The 13,383-nt window shown below is 46.8% G+C and overlaps 1 protein-coding gene across 1 annotated transcript in view; it reads right to left on the minus strand.

The window, feature by feature from the left end:
• The window catches only part of FAM171A1 (family with sequence similarity 171 member A1), a 125,256-nt gene that overhangs the window by 48,973 nt on the left and 62,900 nt on the right, over window positions 1-13,383 (minus strand). The window contains exons 2-3 of the mRNA XM_060006295.1: window positions 11,203-11,430; window positions 2,572-2,664 (exon numbers count right to left, since the gene is read on the minus strand). Coding sequence (XP_059862278.1) covers window positions 2,572-2,664; window positions 11,203-11,430 — 321 coding nt within the window. The remainder of the gene's footprint in view (window positions 1-2,571; window positions 2,665-11,202; window positions 11,431-13,383) is intronic.

Here is a 13,383-nt window from a genome sequence, read left to right on the forward strand (position 1 = left end):
CAACGTCAGGCATGAGTGAAATTGCCGCCCGCCCTCCGTCTCCTGTTGCTGAGGATCCTTCAGCTCTACCATCGCCCACCTCCTCTCCCTCCTCCAGTCAGTAACTCTTCTTGCCGGCTCACTCGACGCCAGCCCCTGCATGCCGGCTGTTGTGCTGTACTACTGTGCTTTTCAAGGGACTGTACAGTAAAATTTTAAATGTTTTCTTTATTTTTTGTGTTTTTTATGTATTATTTGTGTGAAAAGTATTCTAAACTTATTACAGTACAGTACTATATAGCCAGTTGTGTTAGTTGGGTACCGAGGCTAACTCTGTTGGACTTACGAACAAATTGGACTTACGAACGTGCTCTCGGAACGGAACTCGTTCGTATGTAGGGGACTTACTGTCTTCAGCCATAAAAAAGAAGGAAATCCTGCCATTTGGGACAACATGGATGGACCTGGAGGCTATCACGCTTAGTGAAATAAATCAGACAGAAGAAGACAAATCCTGTAGGATGTCACCTATAAGTGGAATCTTAAAAACAAACAAACAGGGCTTCCCTGGTGGCGCAGTGGTTGAGAGTCCGCCTGCCGATGCAGGGGACACGGGTTTGTGCCCCGGTCCGGGAAGATCCCACATGCCGCGGAGCAGCTGTGCTGTGAGCCATGGCCGCTGAGCCTGTGCGTCCGGAGCCTGTTGCTCCGCAACGGGAGAGGCCACAACAGTGAGAGGCCCGCGTACCCCCCCAAAAAACCCCCAAAAAAACAAAAAACAAACAAACAAAAAAAAACAAACAAACAACCTATAAGTGGAATCTTAAAAACAAACAAACAAACTCGAAACAGAATAGATTGGTGGTCACCAGAGGCAGGAGGTGATGAGAGCAGATAAAGGTGGTCAAAGGGCACAAACTCCCAGTTATAAAATGAGTAAGTCCTGGGGATGTGACGTACAGCGTGGTGACTACAGTTAACGATTCTGTAGTGTGTATCTGCCAGCTGCTAAGGGAGTAAATCTTAAAAGTTCTCACCACAAGAAAAAACTCTGGGTGGTGAAGGATGTTAAGTAGACTTACAGTTGTGACCATTGTGGAATATATACACATCTCAAGTCATTAAAGGTATATGTCAACTATATCTCAGTAAGACTGGAGGAGAAAAATTATCTTTCACTTTCTTCCACTGTCTTTCAGTTGTGAAACGACAATAGCAAAGCTAACTAAAGAGAGATTGGAGGTACCGAGGCCAGTAGGCCCCAGTGTGGTTCCAACGTGAAAGGGTGCTGAGGATTCGGTCCTAGCCCTGCTCTCTCTTAGGAGGAGAAAAAATAGTTGCCAACTTAGGACTTTCACTATGCAGATGACATGAAAATTTGTGTCTCTGTTCCTCTTTTCTCTCCTAACTCGAGTTCACGTACGCTCCCAGACGTTTCTACTTATTTCTCTTTACATACGTCTTCTAAGAACAGCACGTGAACCTCCTTGTACGTTCCCACAGCTACTCGATAAAAAAAGGAATAAATCAGGTCACCTCGTTTGCAAATGGCACCTGGATGTGGTCAGGTAGAGAATGACTGGTGTAAAATGGTATTAAAAGAAAGGAATACTGGGGCTTCCCTGGTGGCGCAGTGGTTGAGAGTCCGCCTGCCGATGCAGAGGACACAGGTTCGTGCCCCGGTCTGGGAAGATCCCACATGCCGCGGAGCGGCTGGGCCCGTGAGCCATGGCCGCTGGGCCTGCGCGTCCGGAGCCTGTGCTCCGCAACAGGAGAGGCCGCAGCGGTGAGAGGCCCGCGTACCGGAAAAAAACAAAACAAAACAAAACAAAAAAACAAACAAACGAGGGACAAGGGAGAGAAAAAGGCCACACTCGATCACCTAGGCACCTTTTGTTTTTTCTTTTTTTTTTTGCTAAGGGAAGAGTTTTTTTTTTTATTGTAAAAAACACATAACAGTAAATTTACCATCTTAACCAGCTTTAAGTGTACAGTGCACTAGTGTGAAGTATATTGACATTGTTGTGCAGCAGATCTCTAGAACCATTTTGTCTTGCAAAACTGAAACTCTAGGGAATTCCCTGAGGGTCCAGTGGTTAGGAATCCGTGCTTCCACTGCAGGGGGCAACTAAGGGGGATTCCCTGTTCGGGGAACTAAGACCCCGCAAGCCATGCGGCGTGGCCAAAGAAAAAAATCCAAAAAACCTGAAACTCTATACTCTCAAATGCTTATGCACCTTTCCAGAGAGACCCCGCCCAATGGTCAGTGAGGCGCAGACAGGGTCCGGACTCTGACCCCAGGATGAATATTCTCGCCTTCGGAGAAGAGAGAGATGTGGTGTGAACAGAGGGTAGAGCCCCTTCTTCCCTCTCATGCACTTAAAGGCTGGGCCGAGAAGAAAAAAGGCCACAGCCAAGAGACATTTTACCAAAATGCCAATGCGTCATGCACTCGTAGGGACCGCAGGCATTGTTACTTCCAGCTGTGGACACATTCACGGCCATCACTACCTGACGAGAGTCATCCCTCACGAGATTTTCAGAGTTGGCCCCAGAGTTACCTTCACGTCTCTTTTTAACTATCAAACATACCTTGGAATCCTGAGACTATTTGGACAACATCTTCATACACCATCAGAGTAGCAGATCGTTCTGGAAGCAGGCCCAGGCTCAGTGAAGAAAACACTGCAGAAACAAGGATGGATATGAGGGAATTCGAACATTTAAATCAAGATGCCCACTCCAGTTTTTTAAGCACTCTGCCTTCCTTGGATTCTCTGATTTCCACTCAGTCGGCAATATTGATGTTTCGCAGGGTGGCGTAATAATAAATACGTATTTGGTCTCTGCCTCTGGTTCCTGCCTCTTAAATCCCTTGTAATTTCCTGAGTGATCAGAGTATCTTTTGTTCTGTTGAGGAGACTCCGGGTGGGCTCCTGGAGGCGGGCTGCTCACCGAAAAGGTCAAGCCATGATGAGAACCTTGGAACGTTCAGTCCCACCTGCCATCCTCCAGAGAGCACAGAGGCGGTGGACAGCTCATGATCGATCATGCCTGCCATGACTGATGAAGCTACCATGAAAGTCCCCAAGGTACGGGCTCTGGGGAACTTCAAGCTGGTGAACAAGTATGTGTGCTGGGAGGATGGTACACCCCAATGCCACGGGGACAGAAGCTCCTTTTGGACCCTTCTGGATCTCCCCCTATTGTACCTCTTCATGTGGCTGTGTATCTGCATCCTTTATAATATCCTTTGTAATAAACCCGTGAATGTAACTGTCTCCCTGAGTTCTGTGAGCCACGATAGTAAATGAACCCAGGGAGGGGCTCATGAGAACCTCTGATTTATAGCTGGTTGGTCAGGTGACAACCCGGGGCTTGTGTCTGAAGTGGTACTCGGTCTTGTGGGACTGAACCCTTAACCTGTGGCTTCTGAGCTAACTCTGGAAAGTTACTGTCAGAACTGAATTGAATTGCAGGTCACCCAGTCGGTGTCCAGAGAGCTGGAGAACTGGTTGGCTTAAGAAAAAACCCACCCATCAGGTGTCAGAAGTGCTGTAAACAGAGAGAAAAGAAACCGTTTTTCCTTTAAGTGTTATTAGCAAAAGGCTTTCAAAACGCCCAAAGAGTCCTGCAATCTCTCCTAGAACAACTGCTTGCCCTACAATAGTCAACTATGTAGTTTTTATTCGTTAGAAGCTGTTTGTAAAGCATCTGAACCTCCTCCCATTAGGAATCTATTAAAAGTTACAATGTACACACTGCATGGATGTAACACATTGGGTATTAACATTAAGAAAGACTTTAAAAGTATGTGCTTAGATTACTGTGTGCCTCATGATAAAAAAAAAAAAAACAACTTTCTTCCCTACTCTGGGAACTAATAAGATGACAGAACTTGTGCTATGTTTTAAAATTCTTGTTTAAGTACCTGGACTTCCAACTAAAAAATTCACAAAGCCTACATGTTTCTGGGGAGATCATGAATTTTAAGAAAAAAACAAATCAACATATTATGGAATAACAATAATCACTAACATTACTGAACCCTCACTAACATGTCAGACATTATTCTAGGTGCTTTAATTTTGGTAATTTATTTAACTCTCAAAACAGCTTTATGAAATAGGTATTATTAACATGCCCATTTGACAGGTAAGGAAACAGATTTATGGAGAAGGAATTAACTTGTCCAAGACGCCGCAGCTGGTAAATACTGGAGCCAGGATTTGAACTCTGGAGTCCGACCTCGACTGCTACGCTTCGCGGACTCAAATTCAGAGGCTTCTTGGACTCCATCCAGCCTAAGTCTCTAAGTTTAAAGAGGAGGAAAGGGAGGCCTAGAGAGGTAAAGTAACTTTCAAGGATAATATTAGGAACCAGAAACATCAAATGCTAAGAATATCAATTACTTGGCACAACCGGCTCTGGACAATGTTGGGGCGACCAGTGAGCGGCTGGCCTTGGACATGACACTTCTCCCTACACATTTATTCCATTTATTTAGCTGCCAATATGTACAAGGCCCAGAGCTAGACGTGCGGAACAGATCAATGTTGGGGGCAGTCTGTGTCCTCAAGGGTTCTACGTTAGAAGGAGACTTGGACGCACAACCCATAGCTGTAGGACAAACAGAACGTGGCAAGTGTCAAGACAAAGATAAGGACGTACCTTGGTGCTGTGAAAACAATCCGGCAGTTCCTTCAAATACTAAACACAGAGTCACCATGTGACCCGGCAATTCCACTCCCAGGCATATAACCAGGAGAACTGAGCATATATGTTCATGCAAAAACCTGCACATGAATGTTCACAGCAGCATCAGTCATACTAGCCAGAAAGTGGAGACAACCCAATAGCCATCATCTGACGGGCAGATAAACGAAACGTGGTCTATCCACACAACGGAATATCGTTCACCCATAAAAAGGAATAAAGTGCTGATTCATGCTACAACATGGACAGACCCGGAAAACACCATGCTAAGTGAAAGATGCCAGACACAAAAGGCCAACACGCTGGAGGATTCCATTCATCTGCAATATGTGGAACAGGCAAATGCATGGCGACAGAGGGATTAGCTGTGGCTGGGGGCTGGGGGGGTGGGAAACAGCGAGTCAATCCTAACGGGCGTGAGGGCTTTTTTGGAGGTGAAGAAAATAATTCTGGAAGTAGACAGTGGTGACGGTTGCACAACCTTGTGAATTATACACTTTAAAATGGTGAATCGGACGGTGATGTGCATTATATCTCAAAAATAAATCAAGCAAGAAAAAAAAAGAATTCACCTTGGGGGTTTAAAGTTGGAAGAAAAATCTATACCAAGTTGCGGGAGGGGGGATCAGGTCCTGTGTGTGAGCCAGGACTGAAGGGAGGAAGCCTGACTTGGGTAAATCCTGCAGAACCACGTCCCAGGGAAACTTAACCTTCTTAAACAGAGATCCCTTCACCCAAGGGCACAGGGCACCTACTGGCCAGGAAAGAAGAACCAGACTGCTGGTGCTGGTAGGGAACAGCTCACCTCCAGACCATGGCTTTGCCCTCCCCGCCTCTCTAGGGACAGACCTGGACCACACTGCTCCCTTCAAGAGCTCACACAGAGCCTGAAGGCATTTCCTTGGTCCTGAAAACCTGTGTGTTGTCTGGCTTGGGGGACTCTGAGCTGGAATCACCTGTGACTGGTCTCTCGAGATGTGTGTGACCGTTACACGATGTTTCGAAACGCTTCTTGCCTATAGCATTTGGTGCTTCCAAACATCAGACATCTGCTCCAGCAAACTCTTCCGCAAACCCTATTTCATATATGAGAAAAGACGATTTCTTGTAATGACTATGATGAGACGTGGGTGGTAGAGACCCCTGCAAGGACTTCCTGGGCAGGAGGTGGCAGAGACGTCTCAGACCTGCAGGCAGACGGTATATTACCCATCAGAGAGGAGATGCTGACTGCTGTCTTGTTTTTTGATAAGTAGAGAGAAAGGAACATCTAACTCTACCTGGGAGAGGCTGGAACACTTCTGAGCGCAGAGAACAACCACACTGGGAATGAATGGATAGAAGACAAGCTTGCAGAGAGAACAGTAAAGGAACAACAGTGCAGACAAGCACAGAGCGGGTACAAGCCAGATTCCTTCAGAGAATAACAAACTGCCCAGGGTGACCAGACCGTGAGAAACGTAGGGAGAAGCGGCTGGGGAGGAGGTCCCTGTGTTCTGTTTAGTCTAAACTTGATCCTGAGGACATCAGATGCCTTTAGGCAGACATATAACGTAGTTAGACAGACATATATACAGGCACACCTCGGAGACGTTGCGGGTTCAGTTCCAGACCACCCCAATAAAGCGAATATCGCAATAAAGGAAGGCACGTCAATGTTCTGGTTTCCCAATGCATACAGACGTCACGTTTATATTATACTGCAGTCTATTAAGTGTGCAATAGCATCATGTCTAAAAAACAACAGATATACCTTAATTTAAAAGTACTTTATTGCTAAAAAGTGCTAACCATCATCTGAGCCTTCAGTGAGTTGTAATCTTTTTGCAAAAGTAACACGAAAACCACAGATTGCCATAACAAATATAATAATAATGAAATATTGGGAGAATTACCAAAATGTGACACAAACACTCAATGAGCAAATGCTCTTGGGAAAATGGTGCCGATGGACTTGCTCAATGTAGAGTTGCCACAAACCTCCAATTTGCAAGAAATGCAACATCTGCAAAGTGCAATAAGATGAGGTCTGCCTGCATATATATATGGATGTATAAATATACATCCATATATAAATACATATATCTAATATATAAATATGTGAAATTATTATATTATAAAAATAATATAAATATATATTTAAAATACATTTTAAGACACTAATGGTCAGTAATGTAAAGGGCGTTTTGAAGGGGTCAGACTGAGCTGGCCAGAGGCCACTGCAGTAGCCCTGAACTGTTGCAAAAGGCCTGAGCTATAGAGCTAGAAATAATTAAGATGTGGAATCACAGTCTTTAGTGGATGGATGTCACTTCATATAGCTAAATTTGTTTCTACCTGCTACCAAAGGTACAGGGTACTCTCCTTTTGCTGTGGTTTCCTGGTGCCCAATATGTAGCCCCTTCCATGCAAGGGGAAAAAAACCCCCACATCCTCCAGGAACTACTGTCAAGGCTGAGAAAAGAAATCTATTCCCAAATCTCATAAGAACGCGTATGCAAACAAAACCACGTGCGGACATGTAGTAAAGAAATTATTTTTTAGTGTCAAATTTTAAAAATATTTTAGAAGAGGCTCCCAATGCTTCTCTCCTCCTCGCTCAATTACCTGGAATACCAAAAGCGCACCTTCAACAACAGACGTGAAAACAACAGTATACTCTGTTTTTCACATCAGACCAGTCTAAGTTTTGTTCACGTTGTCCATTAGATTCTAGTTAAGAGGATCTTGTTATGCTGACAGGACAAGCAGAGAAAAAGAAAGACATGGGAGGGTCCTTGAAAATTATTCGGTCTAACTGATTTGGTTTTAGAAACTAGAGATTTGGGCTCAGAAAGCTGTGATGGGCCCCCATGTGTGGGCAGAGCTGGGGGCGGGCAGGCCTAGAACCCAGGCATCTTCAAGCCTAGTCCAAAACTCTTAGAATGAAACTACATTTTTTTACCATTATTTACTCATTTAAGAAGAATGGATATTATGAAAATGGTTGCCTTTTTCTCAAATGATCATGTTAACAAAGTCAAAACAAATGTAATTAAAGTACAGTCCGTCCTTATTTGTCGGTTCAGTATTTGCAAATGTGCCTCCTTGCTAAAGGGTATTTGTAACCCCAAGTCGATACTTGTGATGCTTTCTACGTGTACGTACAGAGGGGCCAAAAGTCTGAGTCTCCTCCCAGCTGAGGTCGACCAAGGCGACGGACGCTCTGCCTTCTCGTTTCAGCTCTCACACCGTAAGCATCCTTCCTGCAGTCAATTTAGTGCCAAGTTTTTGCATTCTTGTGCTTTTTATTGGTGATTTCCCTGTTTCACACAGCCCCTGAGTGCTGGCCCAAAGTGCTGTCCAGTGTTTCTAACTGCAGGAGGCTGGGATGTGCCTTATTACACGTTAGACAAGCTTCCCTTAGCCATGAGTTACGGTGCTGTCGGCCATGAGTTCAAGGTTAATGAACGAACAATATATGTTGAGTCAGGTACCTTGCAATAGAAACACACATCAAACAAGGAGATGCACTGATCAGTGGATGAAAACGTGACCAGAGGCTCTAAGGAACCTAACCCTGCACTTCACCCGGGAGCAATGGCTCAGCATTCACGAACTCAGTGTTCACGGTGACTCTGCAGAACGTAACTCCTATGATGGTGAGAATCAGTGGTATTTTGTGCTGCTGCCCGCCCCCCGCCCTCAGCAAAGGTGGAGTTGAGGTGTCTGGATACCATTTAGACTTCCCCCAGGGTTGTTTGCAGTGATTTCTCAGTATGAAAAATGGGGGAGGTCAAACATTTTCTTTAGCAAGAACCTAACAAGGACCACCTTTCTTATCGTGCTGGCCTTCCCAGGGTTCTGCCCCAGGCCCACTCCCCTCCACTCTCTGGGTGAGATCACTGTTCTGAGTCTCCCTTAAAAACTGCTGATGACCCCAAACTCCACCTCCACCTCCAAACCTCTTAAGCCCCAAACTCTTTTCAAACTAAAGCCCGAACACACTTGGCGTCCCAGAGGCAGCTCCAATCCAATCCATGCTAAATTCATCACCACCTACAATCCCGACACGCACCCCTTTCTCCCCATCTCCCCACCTCCACTCCCACTTCCACCCACCTTTGCCTGAGCCCCAAGCCTGGAGAGAGGGGTGCACACGGGAGGGAGGAAGAGGGCTTCTTTCAGCCGACGGCATTAATCGATCAAGTCAACTCGAGGGAACCACACGGTGGCAGGTCTCCCAAGCCCACCGCCCGTCTGTTATCCCATCCACTCCATCAGCAACCAGAAACCCGAGACTCAACTTCCATTTATTCTCACTCGTCCCTTCCCTCACATCTCTCCCACCCATTCTCCAAGGCTTTCTGGATTTTACCTGCTAAATATTTCTCAGGTTTATCTCCTTTTCTCTAACGTTTTGCTAAAGGATTTCCTCAGTTGTACCTATTTCAAATCCACTTTCCATAGCTCTCAAAGCAGTGGTTCCAAACTATAGTGAACATTTTTATCCATAAACACCCTGGGGGGGCGGGTAGGAGTTGCTTGTGAAAACGCAGATTCCTGGGTCCACCTGCCCAGTCTGCATGGCTGAGTCCCGGAATCGGGATCATTATACAAGCACCTTCTGATGCTAATATCTATTCATCCTCAAGACTCAGCTCCCCTCTCAGCCTCTCCAGGAAGCCTTCCTTCATTTGCTCACCTAGGCCAGTGAACTGGTCCCCAGCATCCCCGTAGGCACCTACATCTATCAGAGCATTGATCCCATCAGGAGGCATCGGGTTCTGTGGCTGACTTCATAACTAATTGATGAAGTCCCTAGGGGCGAGTTCTGCGTCTTTAGACCTGTATCCTCAGTGACCAGGGCACTGCCTGGCACACGGCAGCTACTCAATAAGTGTAAACTGAACTTAAGGAGAATTTTGTGGCTGAGGGTAGATGCCGGGGATGGAAAAGACGGGCACAGTCACGCTTAGCTCCCACGTGCCCCAGGGGCAGCAGGGACCCTGATGGGGCGTGTCCAGTGGCACACAGGTGAGCACTAACGTTGGCATTTTGCCAGGCACTGTGTCAGATGCTACACGTTTATCAAGCCCCTACTATGTTGTAGGTACTGTAAGCTAGTGCACCTGCATGAACCCCTTTTTACTCAGAACCACTCTACTACGTGGTATCAGCTCCCTTTTGCAGAGACTGGCATCAAAGCTGGAGGGGCTCAAGCACAGACCCAGAGCCAGAACCCAGGTCCAAAGCCCATGCTCTTCCCACCCGCCCACCCTCGCTAGCCTCAGAGCAATAGTGCCGGCAGGTAATGCGGTCCAGGCACTAGATGGAGCCTGAGGTGAGGGGACTGAAGCAGCACCGTCTGCTGCTTCCCACCTACTCCATCCCCAGCTGAACCCATGTCAGGGACCATCCTAGCCCCTTGTGGTAGACCGGCTGCTTTGCAGTGGTGAATGGTAATGTGCTATTGTGATTTATAATAAGTAATATATATTTGCTCTTGGTCTCATTCCTGCCTCACAGCTCCTAAAACCCTTGGAATTTCCTAAGTGATAAGGGCAATAAAGGTATATTTTGTTATTTATAACACGCCACTTACCATGGGAGTTTCAGTTAATATAGTAATTTTTGGAAGGCCCCTAGATAACCCAAGGATGGGGGCTGGTTGCCAGGGGAAACAACCATGTGATTAGAGGGTTGGAACTTTCAGTCTCACCCGCCCCCCTCCCCAAGCTCCAGGGAGGAAAGGAGAGAGGGCTGGAGGTTGAATAAATCACTAGTGGCCAATGATTTAATCAGTCATGCCTACATAATGAAGGTTCCATAAAAAACCAAAAGGATGGGGTTTGGTGAGCCTCTTGGTTGGCGAACACTTGGACGTGCTGGGAGGGTGGTGCACCTGGAGGGGATGGAAGCTCCACACCCCTTCCCACAGACCTTGCCCTACGCATCTCTTCCATCCAGCTGTTCCTTTAATAGCCTTTGCAACAAACTGGTAATCTAGTAAGTACCCAGCTGGTGTCACAGAATCCGCAAATTGCTGGATGTGTGGCAAAACGCCCATGTTTGGTGATCAGACACGCCAGAAGTGGAGTAGAGTGTTGAGAGGGGAAGAAACACACAGCAGTGTTCTTCCTGAGCAGGTGAGAAAGGTGGGAAAGAGAAAGACAGTCTCGCCATCATTCCCCACCTTTTGGCCAGCCTTGGTCTCAGACCCTGAAGCAAGACGAGAAAGCCCCACTTCAGGGCACCGCCCCAATCCCATCAGCTGGTTACGATCAGTAAGGTACAGAGCGGAACGCTGGGGAAACGAGTTCCATTAAATGGATAGTAACGTACAACCAGCTTCATACTGGGATCCCACCTTTTCCTGCACATAAGGGGCCCCAAAAGCTAAGGCAGTGAATGAACAAGTATTTTCCTGATTGTCTGACTTAACACTTACAAAATTGTTTCTATGTCTGACTCCATCCCTAGCCTGACTGTAAGCCCTGTTTTACAGAAAGGTTAAGACCACCTTACCAGGTAACCGGATGGGCTTCCACGGGGCAGAGTTTGGCACGTAGGCGTGCTTTGTGGCGGTGACAATCAGCTGACTGCCCAGCTTATACTGGAATTTGAGGAAGGCGATGCCATCTGTCCCCGAGGTGCCAGAGGCGATGGAGACCTGGTTGGTGAAAATCTCAATGAGGGCATCGGGGACGGGCTGATGGGTGCTGGCATCACTGATGTGGACCTTCAGGGTGACCTCTGGAAGAAGGACAGAGCAACAAAGAACAGTGGCTATTAATTGGGCAACTCCAACAGTGATTCTGCTATAACCGCGATAGGTAGCAGAAAGTGAGATAGGCTAAGAAAATCTCGATCTACATCCAAACTATAAATCATTTTAACCGGGAATGTTCTCTTCTTAGAGGTCCTTTTTTCACTTTACATGATTTCTTACCTTCCTCAAAACCACTGCCCATAACAAACTGCTTTCCCCCTGGCTCCTCCCGGCTCACACGAACAAATAATTGAGAGAAAATTTCTATCCCTTTAAATAAACACAATGCTCTTTTATCCTGCCCAGCGCTGCTGGTAAACACAGCCTAAGCAAGGCTCGGGCTGCTACAGAAAGACCCTGCAGGTGCTAAGATTTGCAGCAAAATTCTTCAATGGTCCTGGTGAACACGGATGTGTAGAGTTCAGGGTTGCTGTGCTAGTAATCATGAAGATGTTACTGAAAAGTAGTCAAAAATACCTTTAAAAGGGAGGACCCACATAGTGGAGAAGGTCAGAAGAAGAAAAAAATAAAAGTAAACATTTGAAAAGATGGCTGAAGTTGAGTTAGTAGTATTGGCAAAACCAGAAAACGGATGTGGGAAATGGACTCCAAATTAACGGTAGAAATTACACTGGAATGAATACTTTTCATTTATTCATGCAAGAGATGTGTATTGAACTGTTACCCCACACCTAGGATCACGAGCAACTGCGCACAACTACAGTGGTGAAGGGAAGGGAGTAGACAGGTAAGTGCTATGCCCGGGGGGCACCTGGTGGAGCCACCAAGGGGGCACTTACAGAACAGCACATGCAAAGGCCCAGAGGCAAGAGAAAGCCCTGCTTCCTGGAGAAACGGAAATAGGAAATAGGTTCTGACAGCTGGAGGGGGAGTGTGAGGGGTACAAAGCCCAGGGAAAGACAAGGCTCGAGAGGCCCACAGGGGCCAGATCAGATATGGCTTTCTAAGTGACCTAAAAGGATCGTTCTTTATCCTTCATTGTTCTTTATCTTTATCGCTCTTCCACCTTGGTAACTTGCTGGAAATCCAATTTATGCGTAGAAACACCTGGTTTTGGACGAAGGATGGACTCAGGGATTGGCAAGACTGGAGACTGAGTATCTAGTTAAGAGATTTCTGTAATAACCCAATGGTGGTGGACCATGGTGGACATCAGTGAAGGGATGCTGATTCCACATATATTCTAGAACGATCCGTGTATTCTGCTCCAAGAAACCCCCTTTGCTAAGGTATGAAGGGAGTAAACGGTGGCCAGTGTCCTAAGTTCACTAGCCGCTTAGAGGCGCTACTTGCCATACACTGTGAGCTGCCTCAGTTCTGAAAGCCTTCCTTTCAGAGGAGAGGGACGTGGGACAAGGAATCGGTGAGCAGGGAGGCTCACGTTTAAAGAACCACTGGAGAACCGCTGGCTCAGTGGAGAGACCACTGGGGAGGTCAAGGCTGGCTGGGGGCAACCTGAGAGTGAGGGGAGGAGGCGTCCAAGCTAGCCCCATGGGAACTGCCCAGCGTGCATGTCTAGCGTTCTGGGCAATTCACACTCTAGGTTTGACCCTCGGCTCTACCAAGCTCTAGCCACGTGGCCTTGGGCAAGTTACGTATGGTTTCCAGGTCTTGGTCTCCTCATCTGCAAATGGGGGACGATAACGACATATATCTCAGTATAATTACGAACACAAGCTAGTGTCATTACGTTGTTCCAGTCACTATGCTCGAGAGCATTCGGTCACAGCGTCCAAGGGTCCCAGGACAGGGCACAGGGAGGAGAGCTGAAGGGGAAAAGGGTATGAAACTAAGTGGAGGGATGAGACATCCTTCTCGGGGGCTAATAACTCAACATCCCAAGCTCTTCCCCAACTGGGGCCACTACACTGACTAGAACTTCTTTCGGTTCGAGAACTTCCACCTTGGTAACTTGC

Source organism: Delphinus delphis, chromosome 2 (genome assembly GCF_949987515.2).
Source record: "Delphinus delphis chromosome 2, mDelDel1.2, whole genome shotgun sequence".
In the NCBI taxonomy this organism is placed as follows: Eukaryota; Metazoa; Chordata; class Mammalia; order Artiodactyla; family Delphinidae; genus Delphinus; species Delphinus delphis.